The 17,944-nt window shown below is 35.7% G+C and overlaps 2 protein-coding genes across 2 annotated transcripts; one reads left to right on the plus strand and one right to left on the minus strand.

The window, feature by feature from the left end:
* Positions 1 to 1,791: 1,791 nt before the first annotated feature.
* Positions 1,792 to 12,034, minus strand: LOC133858654 (uncharacterized). Its single transcript, XM_062294126.1, has 13 exons — positions 11,757 to 12,034; positions 9,887 to 9,996; positions 9,682 to 9,792; positions 9,525 to 9,582; positions 7,529 to 7,618; positions 6,420 to 6,514; positions 6,116 to 6,169; positions 5,235 to 5,372; positions 4,427 to 4,484; positions 4,205 to 4,319; positions 3,945 to 4,014; positions 2,283 to 2,354; positions 1,792 to 2,061 (listed from the first exon to the last, which is right to left on the minus strand). The coding sequence occupies exons 1-13, from the start codon at positions 11,920 to 11,922 to the stop codon at positions 1,945 to 1,947; spliced, it is 1,254 nt and encodes a 417-aa protein (XP_062150110.1). The 5' UTR covers positions 11,923 to 12,034; the 3' UTR covers positions 1,792 to 1,944.
* Positions 12,035 to 13,435: 1,401 nt separating this feature from the next.
* Positions 13,436 to 15,466, plus strand: LOC133851036 (GDSL esterase/lipase 6). Its single transcript, XM_062287367.1, has 4 exons — positions 13,436 to 13,670; positions 13,807 to 13,952; positions 14,648 to 15,110; positions 15,228 to 15,466. Exons 1-4 carry the CDS (start codon positions 13,436 to 13,438, stop codon positions 15,464 to 15,466), a joined length of 1,083 nt encoding a protein of 360 aa, XP_062143351.1.
* The last annotated feature ends 2,478 nt before the right edge of the window (positions 15,467 to 17,944 follow it).

A 17,944-nucleotide genomic window follows, 5' to 3' on the forward strand; every position in this document is an offset into this window, starting at 1 on the left:
GAGCCTTTATGGCGCACGTGAGTTATATGCGCTGATGTTCCTTTTGTTATTCTGCAATTGTTCTCCTCTGTCACAATATCTTTGGCTTTCCTTTGTAGAGAAATTTTAGTCCACCAAAAATTTCTTATTTAAATATGGACCTAAAAAATATCCAATTTTAGTAGTTTTCTTCTTCATCGCCCAGATGGTGTCTCCCCCATCAATGTACAACTACCTCTTAGTCTTACATGAACTAAGTTAAAATGAGTTTCTTTTGTTGATACCCACAACATCCACCATAGGCCGTTACAATCAACTTCCTTGGCAACATTTTTGATTGTCTTCCACACTTTCGAGACTCTGGAGCTATGGCTATATAGATCACTATTAAGATTGATTTTTCTTTTTGAACTTTGTATATTGACTTATGTAATTTTCTGTATTTGTAATTGTTTTGTTTGTTTGTATTTATTCTTACTCATTTTTTATTTTTATTATTATTTTTTTTAAAGAAAAAAAAAAACTCAATAGTAAATAGTAAAAAAGTGTTTAGGACAAAAAAAAAAAAAAAACAATTTGTACATAGTAATGCTAAAAATTTTCTTTATATCATTCCAAAACTGATAGTGACTTTAAAATTATCATTAAATTTTTGATAAATGATTATTAAATTTTAATATAACGATAATTTTAAAAATTAAATCAACTTTAAAGAAGAAAAAATATGAAAACTTATTATGTGGTGCATGAACCACTTATCTCAATACAGCAACAAGTCATCTTATTTAAATGTAGTGATCTGGTGATGTGATTTGGTTTTCCGTGGTCCGAAATCATTGGCAATTTGGCATGTATTTAAAACGGGCAGGTACATCTTAACCTTTTTTTTTTGGGTCCGTCATTATTATTATTATTTTCTTTTGAAAAAGACATCTTATTTAAATGTAATGACTATTGATGGGATTTGGCGTTCCCTATTCCCAAACTTTCTTTTCAAAGACGACGTTGGATGAGAGGAAAGAGCAGTTAACTTTTTTTTTTTTTTTTTTTTTTTTTTTGCCCAAAATCAAGCCGCTACCTTTCTTAGAGATATTTTGGCTTTTCTTTAGGTAAATTAATTAAGTTGGGTGAGCTCGAACGGAAGCGACACCAAAAAAGAAAAAAGGGGAATGCTTAGTTGAATTCTGGCACTGATTTTGTGTGCATCTTGGTGGGTTGGCATCTTCCATTTACCTTAATTAAAAAGAAAAAGAAAAACATCAATGATAAATGAAATATGCCAGTTCAGCCAACATGTAAATGAGATAGACGCCCAAAATACAAAGACATATTTCTCAGGAAAAAAACAAAAGAAAAAAGAAACAACAAAAAGAAGACGAAAAAACTAAGCTTTGAGAGAGTATGAGATATGCTGGGATGAGAGGTAAACACGAGATGATCCTGTTATGGCCAAACAAAAACTAAGGCTACGTTTGTTTGGATATAAAGTGTTTGGTTCGTATAAAAAAATGATTTTGTTGAAAATTTTGAAAATATATTTTCAACAAAAAATTATTTTACGTCGAAACAAACGAAGTCTTAAAATAACCTGTCGATCAGCAGAGTAGAACATTGAAATATTACATGACAAAGTGTTATGAAATCGTAAAAGGTTTTTGAAATGAATATTTGGCAAATACAAAATCATAGAGTGGCATCCCAGGGTGCCCACACACTGATACAAGTAATTAATATGCATCTATGTGCAACTCCAACATAATGTACTTCTTTCTGTACTCGATTCTCGCATGCGACATGGGGGGGGGGGGGGGGGGGGGGGGGGGGGGGGGGGGGCAAAAACGTATCTCAGATTTTACTCTTTCTTCTTTTTCCCTATATTATTTACAAATGATACAGCACAAATCAACGAGGGCAAACAAAAACCCAAAACCCAGGCAAAGTACACAAGTGACTTGATTTGACTGTTCATGGTTTATGTTGTGCATAGATTGATGTACGGATTGCGTGGCGAGGAGCCGGGGCTTTCCCATTCACAAGAGTTTGTTCCAAGAAATCGACACGGATTGATTTGAACTGGTAGTGCTGTTTCAATATAAATGGAAACAAAAATAGAAAGATAGAAATCAGAGTGGTTTCATTATTTAACTTGGGTAGATCAATAAAAAAGGAATAAGCAAATTTTGTAGTTATTTACAAAGTTGGATAATACAACATTTCATTAAACAGGTTGAATTGAAGCAAGTTAGTTTTTATATCTGCTAATCAAAACGCAAGAACGTCTAAAATATTGCAAAAGAAATTACCTTTTCCTTCCAAGAAAAATCAATGTAACGATAACAAGGTTCCAATAGAGTTAGCTGATCACCTTCTTTGATCTGTGAGGACAAGGTTCAATTACAATATTAGCTAAGAAAATGAATAGAAGGAACCATCTGTTGGCAAAGTATATGCAAGGTTTATGATGCAGGGAAAGCATACCTATGATACCAACAGATGCAGGGAGATGCGTAGGATTAAAGGATTATGCATAAAAAAAAATAAAACGTTGATTAACTCTGCTGATTCGTGCATGAATATCGAAACATGGTTTTTTCGGAACCTATTTATTCTTCTTAGAGTGCCATGGTTATCAATGTTTGTTGATTCCTAAGACTAGCAACAGTTGCAAAAACACAAAGAGAGCTCTCTCTGAAATTTTATTAAAAACCAACTAAAACTCTATAATGAAATAAGGTTCACTGCATGCCTTTGTGTAGGCTACAAATTCTAATCCTGAAGGTTACTTAAAAATTCTATCCTAGAATTATTAGGGAAAAAAAAAAAAAAAACATTAATCCTAAGTAAGGACTTCCAATCCCTAATGGATCTAAATAAAGACTCTTAACCCTAATGGACAAACATTTCCAAGTGTTATAAACTTGCACAGTTTTCAGAAAACATTGGTCAACTTCTTTAATCCATGGGAAGACATAATCTTCGACGACATGATTTAATTGAGCACAAATCAATTAAATTTTTATGAACTATCCTTTCTTGATCCATGACCCTCCGTCAAAAATCTCAGGATTTACCATACTGCTGGTAGTAAGTAATGGGAAGTCAATTAGTTTAAGTAACCAAAAAACCATTTGTTGAACCACAAAAGCACACATGTGCGCCAATAAACAGACACGAGCTTTTGCACTCATGGAATTTAAAGATTATAGATATCTTCCTTCAGCAGAAGAGACTTAAAACCATGAACAATTTATTGATGTTTCTCATATGAAAAGAAAATGTTAATAACAATAATTAAAAGACATTCCTGGGATGGTGAGGGCAAATTCCACATTAGTCTTAACTATTACATAGGCGAATTTCACCAGAGTAGCGATGGAACACAAAAGTTGATCAAATGGTGAATTAAGCAACTATATATTTGGCATGGAGTGACAGTTTTGAGAAAAAAATATTTGAATAATAGTGAAAGTTTCGGTTTCCTTTGCTTTTCTAAGCTATTTGTTAGCTTGTTAAGTTCCTAGAATTGAAGTCGTCGAACTTCTTTAGTTTTCATATCGCTTCCGCTAAGTCAATTACCCTATTGAGTTGGTACATGAATATTCCCAATGTTATTAATTTCTATAATTATCACTATCATTCTTATTTTGAGTATTAGTAGCAGCGGTAGTCCTAGTAGTAAAGTTCACTGGGCATTAATCACTGCAAGTCATTTCCCATACCAAATTCTTCTAATACAGGAAAGGAATTCAGAGAGTTGAATAAATAACTAAACAAAATGAAAGACAAAAGAATAAATCTGTAGAAGATAAAAAGAAGCTTTCCACATGGTCATGCAGCAGAAACCAGCGTGCTTCAAACTTCCATCCCCCCCCACCCCCCACCAAAAAAAAAAAAGGAAAACCAAAACCCCAAAGAGAACAAGGTAGAAAAGATATATAAATTTCAAGTTAAGCAGGTAATCTTACCGCATCATTGTGTATACCATACACCGATAGAATGAAGCATATTTGATTTGAATCACATACCAGGTAGTATCTGCAAAAATAAATAAATAAATTAGTGGAGGGAGGGAGGGAGGGAGTGTTTATCAACCACTTGACAATTCAAATTTTTTGAGTTTTATGAAAAGCAAAAGAAATTATAACAGCATAGCAAACTCTCACATGAAATACATTTAGACATCCACATAAACAAATTGAGATAGTGTCGTCAACAGAAGACTTACAGGGGAGCGATACTCTCATGCTTAATGAAGAATAGCACTTTTCCAACTACTGCCACTGCTTTGTTTAAACCTTCTGACAGAAGATCTATAGTGGCTCTTTTGTATGAGGAATTCACTTTCCGAAGAAGATGCAGACAAAGTAACAGAATAAATAAATAAATCAGGCTTACGCAGATCCAATCAACCACAAACTTATATGCATGGAGGAGTCAGGATTATTACAATTAACAGCATCCAGCGATGATACTAAAGATGCTAGTCGTTTAGCTCTAGCATGTCCCTGGAAAGAAAAATCTTGTTAAGAACCAGCTGCATATTTATAAAGGATATTTCAAAGATCTTATAAGGACTTCAGACTGACAATATGTTGTTAGAAATGAAAGTATTGAATTAAGAATCTTCTGACTAGTTGACCGCTCCTTTAAATACGAATCTATGGCAAGAAAACTGACAACAATGTGCACGTGCTTCTAAATTTCTGGATAAGGATCCCCTACAATTTCTTTGAAATTGTATATTCTAAAATTATGTGAATTCAGGCTATTCTTTGCATCGAACGGCTTAAAAAATACTACCTATTAAAATGTGACATGTTACCAATAAGAATTGAGTATATTTTCATTATGTTCTTGCGCTTTCTGTTACAGAAAAGTTTTTGAGCCAAAAGCTGTTTTTTAATTTTCTAAAGAATAAGTGTCTTCAAAAGTGAAGAAAAAGCCTTTTGGGAGAAAAAATATTTTTGGCTGCCTAGTAACATGCCACATTTTTAATATGTATATTTTTCAAGTTGTTCGATGCAAGGAATGGTCTGAATTCACATAATTTTAGAATCTACAATTTCTTTGAAATTATAGGGGATCCTAATCCTAAATTTATTCCCATAGTCTCATAAGCAAATGGTCTGAAACACTAGAAACCGTGGGAGTGAAGAAAAATTAATAACAGAACAGATGACCCAAACCATCCAAAATACTGGATTTATATAAATACTAATTTGCCATATCGCTGCATTTACAAATAGATGCATTACCCTCAACATATTCTCCAACTTGTCAAGAAGGTTAACCAGCTTTTGAACCTCATCTGTGGCATTGAGACCAGGATCCTTTAAAGCAGCAGATTCAAATCCACTAAGGGCCCTCTCATAGTTCTCTAGATATTTGTTTACCTGAAAACAGAAACTCCATCAGATACTTGTACGGTTGTACAGAAAATGAGTGATTGATCAGTGACTAGCTAAAAACAAGATGCTTGTATTCTTCATGTTTTTGTTGCTGTTAGTTGATGCAGAATGAGAAAGGGGCGTAGAGGACAATTAGATTACAAAATCAGTTCACACCAAGGCAAGCCACTTGGGTGCTTGATGAGCACAGAAGCTTATAAGGATCCTCCATCAGAAACAGATCTCCATCAAATTTTCACCTCCAATTTGCTGTCCTACATCAGCTTGATCAGAGATCCACCCTGCATCTAAAACAACGTGCTCCAATCTGTTAACTACCCTGCAGCATCTCACTATTACTATTATTCTTTTCTCTATAGTTCTTATCACAACTCTGTTGCCCACCCAAAAAGCTGTATTAACCCATCCTTCAGAATAATCTCTCAATTACAACCATCAAATCCCTGTATTCCATTCTGAGTTCTAAAAAAAAAAAAAGGTAGGCTGAGATTGTCCTCACAAAACTTGAGATCCTAGTTCTTTATCCCATCCTCAGAGACGCCCTTCTCTCAAACTGAATCAAGATCATCATGAACTGGTGATCTTCCAACAGTCTATGCATCAAAAAAGGAGGTTCAACATTTATTTGGTCATAACTTTTCTATTTCTCTTTTCTTTTCCTTTTTGGGGGGGAGAGAGAGAGAGAGAGAGAGAGAGAGAGAGAGAGAGAGAGAGGGGCTGCAACTTACAGTGGCGCAATTAAAATAAAGGTCTGGATTGGGCTTCATTCTTTCATCTTTCTCCTGATATATTATCAAGAATTAGAACTTCTTCCACACTGAACAGGCAAAATTTACAACACAAGGAAAAAAAAAAAAAAAACAAACAAACAAACCCTTCAATAAACAGAGTATGAGAGAATTTTTTTTATTTTTTTTTTATTTTATAGAAAAGCATGAGAGAAAATTCAACATGCTTAGCAACCCATAAGCATTACAAAACCATCAATGGTCCAGAAATTACCAAGAAACTGTTCCTACTCAGTAGACTTACAGCATTTTGGTATGCTTTCAAAGACTGCAGAAGTTTGCTATGATCCCAAGCTCCAGTCACAAAAAAACTTGTAAGACACGCATTTCCTAGGTTGTCTGTAAATAAGATGAAATCATATTAGAGGATATAGAGACTGAAGAAGATGGAATGAACAAGAATTCAGTAAGATTTTCAAGAAAATAAGAAAACTAGAAGTAAAAACAGCAGCCTAAGTGTAAAAAAGACATCATACTTATTATAGAAGCACATGGAGTATCAATATATATCTATGTGCAGCATAAAGAGAAACCAGTCAGGTTATCAACTATGCTTGAAAGAAGTCAGAAGAAAGACTACCAAGAATGAATTATAAATCATATTTTTAAGTCAATATATGTTGGAGAGTATATTGTGATATTTAGTTAAAGTATTGATTTAAGGAAATAAATTTCCTACAAACTGGTTTGTAGGAAATTTTCTACCCATATATAAAAAAGACGTGTTCTTTAAACATGTGAGAATCACATGTTTTTTAATTAATCCTATTAAAAAAGCATATAAGAAGCACATGCTATTTAAATAACATGTGTTTCTCACATGCCAAGAGACCCATGTCAATCTTATATGTGGGTTGTAGGAAATTTATGTCATTGATTTAATGATTAAATTTACTTTTTCTTATAAACTTAAACTTTTGAGATAACTGGTGATTTAACATGGTATTAGAGTCATAGATCTTAAGTTCGAATCCTGACTCTACAATTTACCTCCCTTTTCAATTAAATATTCCACGTATTGGACCTCACTTGTTAAGAGAGAATTTGAGCCCACACGTGAGGAAGAGTGTTAAAGAGTGTGTTTGGCAACCCCTTCCCTTCCCCTTCCCTTCATTTCTTCCAAAAAAGTCAAACTCATTTTTTCACTTTTCTCACAAAAAATTCAAAACTTCTTTCACCATAATATCACATCAATCAATTCATTCTCCATTTCTCTTATAAAAGGGTTTACCAAACACACCCAAAGTATGAATTAAATGATTAAATTTACTATTTCTATAGGCTTAAACTTTAAGGATAAGTGGTAATTTAACATGTCACATGTATGTCACATTTGAAGAGCTTTATCCTTACACCAAGAGTTCCCATCCTTGACATCCAAAGTAATAGCTTCCCTGCCATGTTGAATGCTTTCCTCGACAAGTTTTGCCTCATTCTCAGTTCCTACAAAACAGGAATTTTGGCAGCCATAATCATGTCTATATATCAGAGGCCAAGCACAAAGAATTTATACATCAACTCTAGTGAACAATTCAGCTGCTCAAGAAGAGGGAACCATGGATGTTACTAGTAACTTAAGATCAGAACATTAACACCATCAATGATATCATGTAATCGAACTCCAACTTAAGGTTTATTTATTTATTTTTGATAAGTACGAAGATTTTATTAAAAAGCGTAAGGCGCCCTAAGTACACCGGGAGTATATACAGGAATCACCAAAGCCAGCCCACAAAAGGAAAAAACCAAAACAAACCCACAAGGATCAACCCTAAAACCCGAAACCCACAAGGAGCACCCATAACACCTAGAGCCCAAAAAACAGAAGAAACCCCCATCAAACACCCAAAGTGCTTGATTTTGAACACCACATAGTGCTTCTTTCTTTCTTTTGGATAAATAAACACCACATAGTTCAATTAAGTTGAGAATAATTGAGACTTGCAAGCATGTTTACTGCTGGCAAGATAATGAAGGAAAAGATTACCCCTCCAAATTCAAGGGAAGTATTCTTATAAAATATTGCAGTGATGTCTTCTCTCTGGCAAAAGAAGACACAGCCCTCTTGTCTCTCAACAAGGCTTCTCTTCTGACTTAAACATAGCAAAATAGTTTCTACCCAGTTTATTCCATCAATATTTCTTTTCAGACCAGTTTGACAGATCTTATTTGTTAGGAATTGATCAATTTATACCTATCAAAAAAAGGAATTGATCAATTAGTATTCACTGCAAGAGGAAGATAGCAGGCAATTGGATTAAACTAAATCATGGCACTAGCAAACTCACGGAAGTAATGTTGTTGGGAGTAGCGAGGTATTCCGTAAAGCACTTGAAAAATGAAGCAGAACAAGTTTTGAGATCTGATCACTACAAAAGTGAAGAACTACATACTTTTGCATGTAGAGTCTTCTAGACTTTCTCGATAAAGTACTCTAATTGGAAACAAAACCATAGCAAGCATCAAAGAAAATGCAGATTGCGTGAATGGCAAATTAAACTACTTTATGAGAAGCAATTTTGCCGCCTTTAATGAAAAAAAAAAAAAGAAAAAAAAAAAGGAAGCAAATAAGAATAAAGAACTCACAGCTCAACTTACTGGTTAAAAGACCAGATAAAATTTTAAAACAACAGAAAAGTCCAATGTTATTCACTTTGGGTTTCTCTTGACAAAGAACAGAGGAAAGGGGAATACAATAATGTGATACAACATTGCTCAACAAAGTGGTTTTTGGTGCTTTATGTCATTTAAATGTTAATTTGGCATGAATTCTTAGTCCATCTGTGAACAAAGTGGTTCGTAATGATAGTTTCTCACTTGTGCCTTTGCAACTTCACTTGGATGGTAGAGAAGATGATTTTGAAAATTGTGGAAAAATTAGTTTTCGGTTAATTGGAAATAGCCATCCGCCAATAAATCACTAAGTAAATTGCAGAAAGTTTCTAAGAAAATATTTCTTATGTGTATGCAAGTATCATGGTTTTGCAACTTAGCTTGGATGGTAGAGGAGCTGATTTTGACAATCTTGGAAATATTAGTTTCTGTTCATAAAAAATAGCCATCCTCCCAAATAAATAAATAAGTAAATTTCATAAAGCTTCTAAGCAAATATTTCTTATGTTAATGCAAGTATCATCCCAAACCACTTTGTTGACAAATGGACTAAGAATTCCTACCAAATTTACATGCAAATGACTGACATAAAGCACCAAAAGCCCGAAACTTCAAGCAGTTCTTCAAAAGCACATAAACATTTACTGGCTTCTCGTATTATCTTCAAAAGCACCAAAAAAATCAAGCAAAAGTGGACTACAGGACAAATGAGTTCCAAGAGGGAGAAGAGCCTTGCCTTGAGCCATTTTTCTTTCAAGCATGGACAACTGACAAAGTAATTTTTTGTTAGGACCCTGCATGAGACAATTTATAACCATTTATCAGTAACTGATATGAAAGCACAAGGGCAGGTCTGGTGATAAGAACAAGAAGTATTTAATATCAGTGATAACCTTGCTTAATGCAAGAGTGAAGCAGTTCTTTGCTGAAGATAGATCTCCCTTCTTCCAAATGCAGTTGCCTAAACATAGCCAAGCATCTGTAAGAGATGGATTCAACTTAACCTGGAGCATGGAACAGCCAAATTTTAAATGGGAACCTCAGCCTGGGCACTAAAATATGTTAAACCATTGAAACTAACAGTTGCTTCTCACTTACAGCTTTTGAGAGATGATCCTCTGCTTCTTTCCTATAGTCTGGAAATACATCTAGTATCTTTCCTCTCAGATATTCATATGTTGCACGCTGCATGGGTGATTTCCTTTGTTCTGCCCGAGGACACAATAATTTTTCAACACAACTGAACGAAAAAAAACCCCAAATAATAAATAATAAGGGGTATTGACAATCATTTAAGCACTAATCTATTGTCAGCTGTATCATTGGCATAAGCAATGTAGAGTGTCATCCCATGTACATACATACTGCATATGATCATTAAGAAGTTAACCACATACAAATGCCTGTACTTCCAGTTACCTTATGCTCTCAAAGCAATCATTTGTTTCACTTCCACATATAAATGGCAAGGGTTCAGGTTACCTAATATTCTCAATGCAATCATTTGTTTCATTTATGTCTACATCCGAAAATCTATAGACCACTCCAGCAAAACCAAATCAAGAAATCTTCCAAACTACAGCAAAAAAAAAAAAAAAAAACTGCCTTAAATATGCACAAAATTGGATTGCCATATCCTAATAGAACTACTGACACACTCTGTACCTATGGTTTTGTCTCTTGAGAAATTCCCCAACAAATTTCAAACGGGAGCTGCCAAAATTTCCCTATCACTCTACCAAATGGGAATAAATGACACCTCAGAGCATCAACATGATTGCCCTAGGGCAAATATAAAATTGGACAATGGTAGATTACATTAGGAACCATAAGTCTTGAAGCAAATGCTTCCATCAATTTCTTGATAATGATATAAATTGGAGACAAAACCATACGTATCTTTTGTTCTTATCATTAGTAAGTTACACAAACACCCACCAGGTTTTGAACCTACAACCTCACCCTCCATCCCATTCTTACAGGGGGAGGAAATACTGTTTGAGGCAGAGCTCATTGATCTACTAAAGATGGGTATCAAGCATTGTCCTAATAACATCAATATACAGAGAAAGAGAATTATACACCTCCATCAATCAATCTTTTTTATAAGTAATCGAGATATTATTAAACACCTTCATCAATAGGTATTTTCAAATAATCAAAAATTTATAAATTAAGCATCATGTAAAAGAACCCTAGAGTCCAATCATGTAAAAACTGTACAGTCCAATCATAACCACATAATGTGTTTCATAATTCAGAGTCTTTTTGTATCTCAAATATCAATAAGATTGTGATCTGGCCTTGCATGTTAAAGGTTTGTGAGCCCTATTTTGAGAAGGCATGTAAACTTTCTCACAAATTGGTAATAGTGGGTCAGTAGCTCATTCATGGGAACATACGAGACCTGAATACAAACAAAACTTTCTCACAAGTTCACTACTGCTCTATACCCTTTTTTTTTTAACCAATTCCGATTATGAACTTATTATAATGCAATTGTGAAAATAACCTAGCTTTGTTTGTATAAAGGAGTAATTCTAAAACTATCACATGTATCACTCTTAAAATGAGGTGGCTTTTAAAATACCTTTCGATCAAAATTCAATAGCGATCAATTAATAGCCCAATGATGATTTTAAAAGCCACTTTTTTTTTTTTTTTGAGGAAACAAGAGTGACACACGTGGGACTTCTACCGTTCTATGGATGTAGGAAACTGAAAGAGAAGAATTCTTGCAACCTCATAAGTATTTTGTACACCTATTCGTCTATAGTTTGTGAAAATCATTCCTTCTTTCAACTTTCAATGCTAAAAAGCGGGATAAGAACAATCCTATAATCCCATTTTCTCCCTTCTTCCTCAATTTTCTCGGCAGCCAAGCAGGGCACAATACGAGAAACTTGTTGTGACACAAACATAGAGCAAAGAATCGAAATGGATGTTCTTGAAATTAAAGAGAAATGACCTGAAGGAACGGAATCGAGGAGCTTGAGAGCAAGATCGGACTCTTTTTGCAGTTTGGAGATTTTCTCATCTAGGTTTGCAGGAAAATACGCGTCCCGAATGTGGTAAAGGTCCTCGGCTGCGATTGTGGCTTTGGCCATTGTATCTTCTTCTGCCTGGTTGCTCATCTCAGTGAGAATGCGCAGTGAGCAGATACAGTTGCGAGAATGAACAGAGCGAAGTGTGAGAGACTACGTACGAAACGCAGCGTTTGTTTCTGCCTGAGGAATTGCGGTGTTAAGATCGGTATTATAAACGGTGACGTCTCTCGTCTGAAGCAGATGGGTCCATCATCCATGTGGAGTCTAGAGCGTACAAGTATGCGGTTATTAGCCGCTAATCGTCAATTAGAAATAATTGTACCAGTAGTCTTTGAGGTTGGCTTAAATTATAAATTAATTCATATAGTATAAAAAGTTCATGAAGGTTCTATGTGGTAAACTACAATTACGAATCACTCCCTGAACCCGTTTTCCGTCCACCAAGTTAACAAATTCCGTTAGTTTGCCACTCATATCCAATAAAAAATTGACACGTATCCATTACAATAAAAAAAATATAAATAAATAAAACTTAAAAAATATTTTATTTAAAAATAAATAAAAAATAGCAAAGGGGTGGCTATCGAGGGTGGCCGGCCACGACGAGGGGTGGCGCACGGCCCTACCTAGGCATGGGGTTGCCACGTGTCAATTTCTTATTAGGAATGACGTGGCAAACTAATGGAATTTGTTAATTTGATAGACGAAAAACGGGTTCAAGGAGTAATTTGTAATTTAAGTCCAACCCTAAAGACTAGTGGCCAGTGCAATTATCTCCTTTAATTACTCCAAACTGCATAATGACTAACTGCCTAGATGTAGATGTCACTCGTCGATTAGCAATTTTAAAGATAGACGAAAGCATTTAATAACTCCTAACTGCATACCTTGATATGATGTTCTGAGTGTCATTCTTATGGGGTGTGATCTTTACACTCACAATGCACAATAATGACACAACACTAAGGTACAATGGAGTGAGATGGGATTTGATTCTTGTACAACACCAATACAACGACTGTACAACAACCCCTCACATGAGGGTGGGCCCCAGTATGTGGGACCCACCCTCATGTGAGGGATTGTTGTACAGTTGTTGTATTGGTGTTGTAAATCTAACATTTTCAGAGTGAGATTAATGTATGGGCCCCACTCCATTGTGCCTTGATGTTGTGTCATTGTTGTGTAGTGTGAGTGTTTTAATCATTTCTGCATTCTTATTAAGCCACTTTCACTTAAAGAACCAATGACACCTCATTCTAGTAAATAACATTATTTCGCTTCGTTGTATTAGAAAGCTCTATAACTTATTAAATTTTCTAAATTAGAATGATAATATATCTCAATTATTGGAGATGAGCTATATATATATATATATCGATCCTGTTGAAGTAGTGATTTGATAGATGTTTAATTTGTTTGGATTTAAATTTTAAACTTTGATTTCTTATCCTTATCTTTTATAAATTCTACATAAATCCTATCTGGGTTTGTTGTGGATATCCAAATATGGGAATTTTTTTATTTTTTATTTTTTATCATCCACGTGTATATATATATATCACTACGAAGTGATCAACTTAATTCATATATATTTGAAATGGAGAAATTCTTTGTTATACTCCTAATATTTGTCCTTTCTACACTAGACGTTCTAGTTTCTTCAACCTCTTCTCCGGCAATCTTCAGTTTTGGCGACTCCATCTTGGATGCCGGTAACAACCGCTTCCTCAAGAACTGCACTGCCCGGGCAGATTTCCCACCTTATGGATCAAGCTACTTCCCCCACCCCACCGGCAGGTTCACTAATGGAAGAACAGTACCTGACTTCATTTGTGAGGACTGGATCAGGAGATCGACCTTTAGTACTTTCTCCATTTCTTAGTTAATTATTAATTTGTATAGTTTAATTTGTTTCTTTGGTTTAATTAATTTATTTATACAAGTTGTACGTATGAATGTCGCATGCAGCCGAGTTCCTTGGCATTGGTTTCCAGAAACCATACCTGGAGTTAAACGTCGCCGTTGTGAATGGAAGTCTCAAGTATTATCCCAGCAATGGAGTCAATTTTGCTAGTGGTGGCAGTGGGGTTTTGCCGGGCACAGATAAGGCTGAAGTATGTAAATCTTCCTGCAACATTTGTACGTAGTTCTGCAAAATAATTTGCATTTTATATCATATATTTGATAGGGTTACTGTACTTGCGCATGCGACTATTTATAACATCCGATCCGCATCCACAAAATGTAAATATCACAATATTTAGATATCTGCATGCCTCAGTGGTTATTATGATTATTATTCACTATCTGCATATTATGTAATTGTCTTTTTGGCCTTCATTCGGGTCTCTATCAGGACCTATTTTAAACGATTTTGAAAACAATTTGGGACGGTATTTAGTATTTTGGGCCTGTTTTAATCTTTTTTTTTTTAAAGTGTCCTAATATTTTGAAAATATATTAATTTCATGTATATATATATATATATATAGATATTACTTTTACCTTTATGCACCAACCAAAAAAACTTAAAATAATGTAAACATAACGTAAACCAAAACGACGTCATTGTGGTATATTAAATACCAAAACGACATCTTTTTGGTGAATTTATTAAATCAAATATATATTTATATATGAAGGGCATGCGACATATGTGAATTGTGGATAACGAATAATAAACTATGATCGATACAACTGATTAATATCCGCCGGCATGTATACCTCTAATATTACTGGAGGTCAATAAATCTTCGGTCTAGCTCCAAAACAAAAGGCATTCTATATCATATATTTTACATGTGCACAGGGAGTCATCCCACTCCAAGAACAGCTGCAACAATTTGTAACAATGGTGGAGCAAAATCAGATTGATAGAACTTTGATCCAAAAGTCTCTCTTCTTGTTTGAGTCCGGTTCTAATGACATATTCGACTTCTTTGTACCTACTAAGCCTCCAATGGATCCAGAAGCCTACGTGAAACTCCTGCTTTCTTCAGTGACAAATTTTGTTGAAAAGATTTACAGCCTTGGCGCTTGTCGGATTGTTTTATTTTCTCTGGGTCCGGTCGGTTGTGCTCCGGGAAGAGCTATGTTGCCGGGTTCACCGACTGACAGGTGTGATGAAAACATTAATGCAATGGTCCGAAGCTACAACCATGGCTTGGAAGAAATGGCTAAACACATTCACATTAACCATCCCGGTTCTGTTGGAACATATGCCGCAGTTTATGATATTGTCCATCATTTCCGAATATTTCCAAGATTCTTCGGTAAATAAAGTTTATATATATATATATATATATATATATATATATATATATATTTAACTTCTAGATTTGATGGAATTAATTTATATTAATATTAGGATTAATCCTTAATTTGTGTAGGTTTTTTGGACGTATCAAGTGCATGCTGTGGAGGCGGGAGTCTGGGAGGAGAAAAGCAATGTGGGATAGGGAATTATACGATGTGTTCAAACCCTAATGAGTTCTTGTTCTGGGATTTATTCCATCCAACACAGCATGCTTATGAACTCATCGCAAAGGCCTTGTGGGGCGGATGGTTAGCTCACGTTAGGCCATTTAATTTGAGGGCACTTGCTAATATCTACCTCATTCCTGTTTGAGTTTAAGATAATTTAAAATTAATTAATTAATGTTAGGAAATTATGAAACTAGGGTTATATATGTTTTATTAAATTAATCTTTTCTTTAATTTTTCTGAGCTGTTTATTTTATTAGAATGATCAGTAGTTTAATAATATTGCTTAATAATGCTTTGGTAGATGTTGCTTCATAATGATTTTTTTTTAATCAAAATTTAATGGTTTTTTTTTTTTTTGGTGAAAAATAAAAATAACGCTTTTCTTACAAGTATATATTATGAAAAAAGGTATACCAAATATATATTCCCCGCATTATAAGAACGTAACCATATTTGCCAAATCTTCAAAAAAGTGATCATGATAAAAACGATCTTTCGCTATGCTCGTGTTTTTCGTTTCAATCTTGTTGGTACAGTTTCCGGTATGGTGACGTGTCGCCTGATGATTCGCTGCTGGGTTTTGATCTACTATTTCAATCCTGCAAAAAGAACAAACAACTCGTCGGGGGTGCCGACTACGCCCACTCCGATGCCTAAGTCAGTTCAAATCAATTTTCTGAAGAATATTTCAATCTCAATCTCAAGAGTTCAGAGAATTCGTAGTCTCATACCTGGTGCAACGGTCTTATTTATAGGCCAGACTTGCGGTCTTACCAGAATTCTTGACGCCTAGTTGGATTAGGAGTTTGAGTCCTAGCTTGGTTGAACTTTAACCATATCTTCAGGGAATTCGAATGAGGTTGTAGAGTCCGAAGTTGATTGCGTTTGTACCTCTTTAAACTTGATTACGTATCAATAACTACCTTATCCCATTAATTATGGAATTGTGGTTTTATCACTGATTTTCTGGGATTCTATCCTTATTGCATTCTAAGATGACTGCGGTACACTTCAGCCAACCTCCGAGGTGATGATACCCGAGATATGTTCGCTCCGACTTGGAGATCTTGGGATATCTCCGCACCATAACAGGGTTGTATAAGGCCGAGATGTTGTTACTCCGATACGTTGTCGCACCGACTTGATATCACACCGACCCGATATCACCCCGAGGCGTTATTACCCCGAGGCGTTATTACTCCGAGATGCAAATATCCGAGATATGTTCACTCCGATTAGACTAGGAGATCTCGGGATATTTTACACACCGTAACCTGGAATGTTAAGACCGAGATGTCTTTATACCTAGACGATCTTTTCTTTGCTGGGTCGGAACGAGTGTCCGAGACTTAACTCCGAGATGTCTCTGAATCCACGTGTCTCTAGGGTTAATTTTATGCCTAACAGTTACCCCCTAATTCTCTAATTTTAGAAATAAATGGAAATAAGAGAATTATTTAAACCTGCCAACCTGTACCTGCTACTGTGAAGGGCACGTCTTTTCAACAGTTCAAACATTTAAACCTTGCCGCTTCTTTTTCCAATGACGACGTCAGCTCTGAACCGTCGTCCTTTGTCATCATGAAACGGTACTATCGAGGTAGCGCATTTAATTCTTGAGTACTGAACGCGCGCCTTTTCAATCTTCGAAAATCTTGAAATGATGGCGCCTTTTGATATTTTGGACACGTAGGGGAAGGGGTATTTAAAGTTTTGAATACTTTCACTGTTCATTCCTCGTCATTTACTCGTTCTCTCTCTCGATCCTCCATTATTGCCTTCTTCTTAAACTCTTTTCTTTCCTTGTATCCTCTGTTTCTTCTTTTCTTCTTTTTTCCATGGCTCCTAAGAAGGTTGCTTCGACTGTTCCTGCTACATCTCGGGCTAGGACAAAAAGGTCCGACGGCTTCGTGGATCTCTCTCCCCTAGAGAGTAGGGTGGAAACCGCCCTTTTTGCGAAGCATGAGGGTGTTCTTCGTATGAACTACGAAATTCCTCCGACAGTGAGGATGTTCTATCAAGCACCTGGAGCCCGGCTTATTGATGGCAGCGACATCACCTTGTTTGAAAGGATGTTTCTTGCTGGACTACGGTTGCCATTTTCAGAGATCGCTCGGGATTTCGTCCTTTTTCTGATGGTTGCACCCAATCAGATCATGCCTAATGCCTGGAGGTATTTGTTCGCCTCGTACATCCTTTGGAGGCTCGTGCTGAAGAAGGAGATGGATATCCTGCAGTTTTTCAACATCTACAGACCGAGGCAAACTTCAGAGGGGATGATTGAACTGTGTTCGTCACCCGCCTATCTTCATCAAGCTCAAGAGTGGGCTAACAAACAACAAATTCTGAGAAATGCAATTTTTCAGTGTTTCTGGGGAGTGGGAATGCCCTGAAGGTACTCTTCTGCCCGAGAATCATAGGATGCCTCGGATTTGGCAATTGCTACGACCTGACCGAAGCGACCCCCCTTCACTCAGTGTATCCGACCAGGAGGATGTCAAGAAGATAAGTGGGTGTTCCGCAGTTAGGGTCAAGGCTGACAAATTTGAGGAAGTTGATTTTGACAATCTTGTCACCGAGGAGAACTTAAGGCGATTTCTCGGATACGACATCCCGAGAG

This window comes from Alnus glutinosa, chromosome 1 (assembly GCF_958979055.1).
Source record: "Alnus glutinosa chromosome 1, dhAlnGlut1.1, whole genome shotgun sequence".
In the NCBI taxonomy this organism is placed as follows: Eukaryota; Viridiplantae; Streptophyta; class Magnoliopsida; order Fagales; family Betulaceae; genus Alnus; species Alnus glutinosa.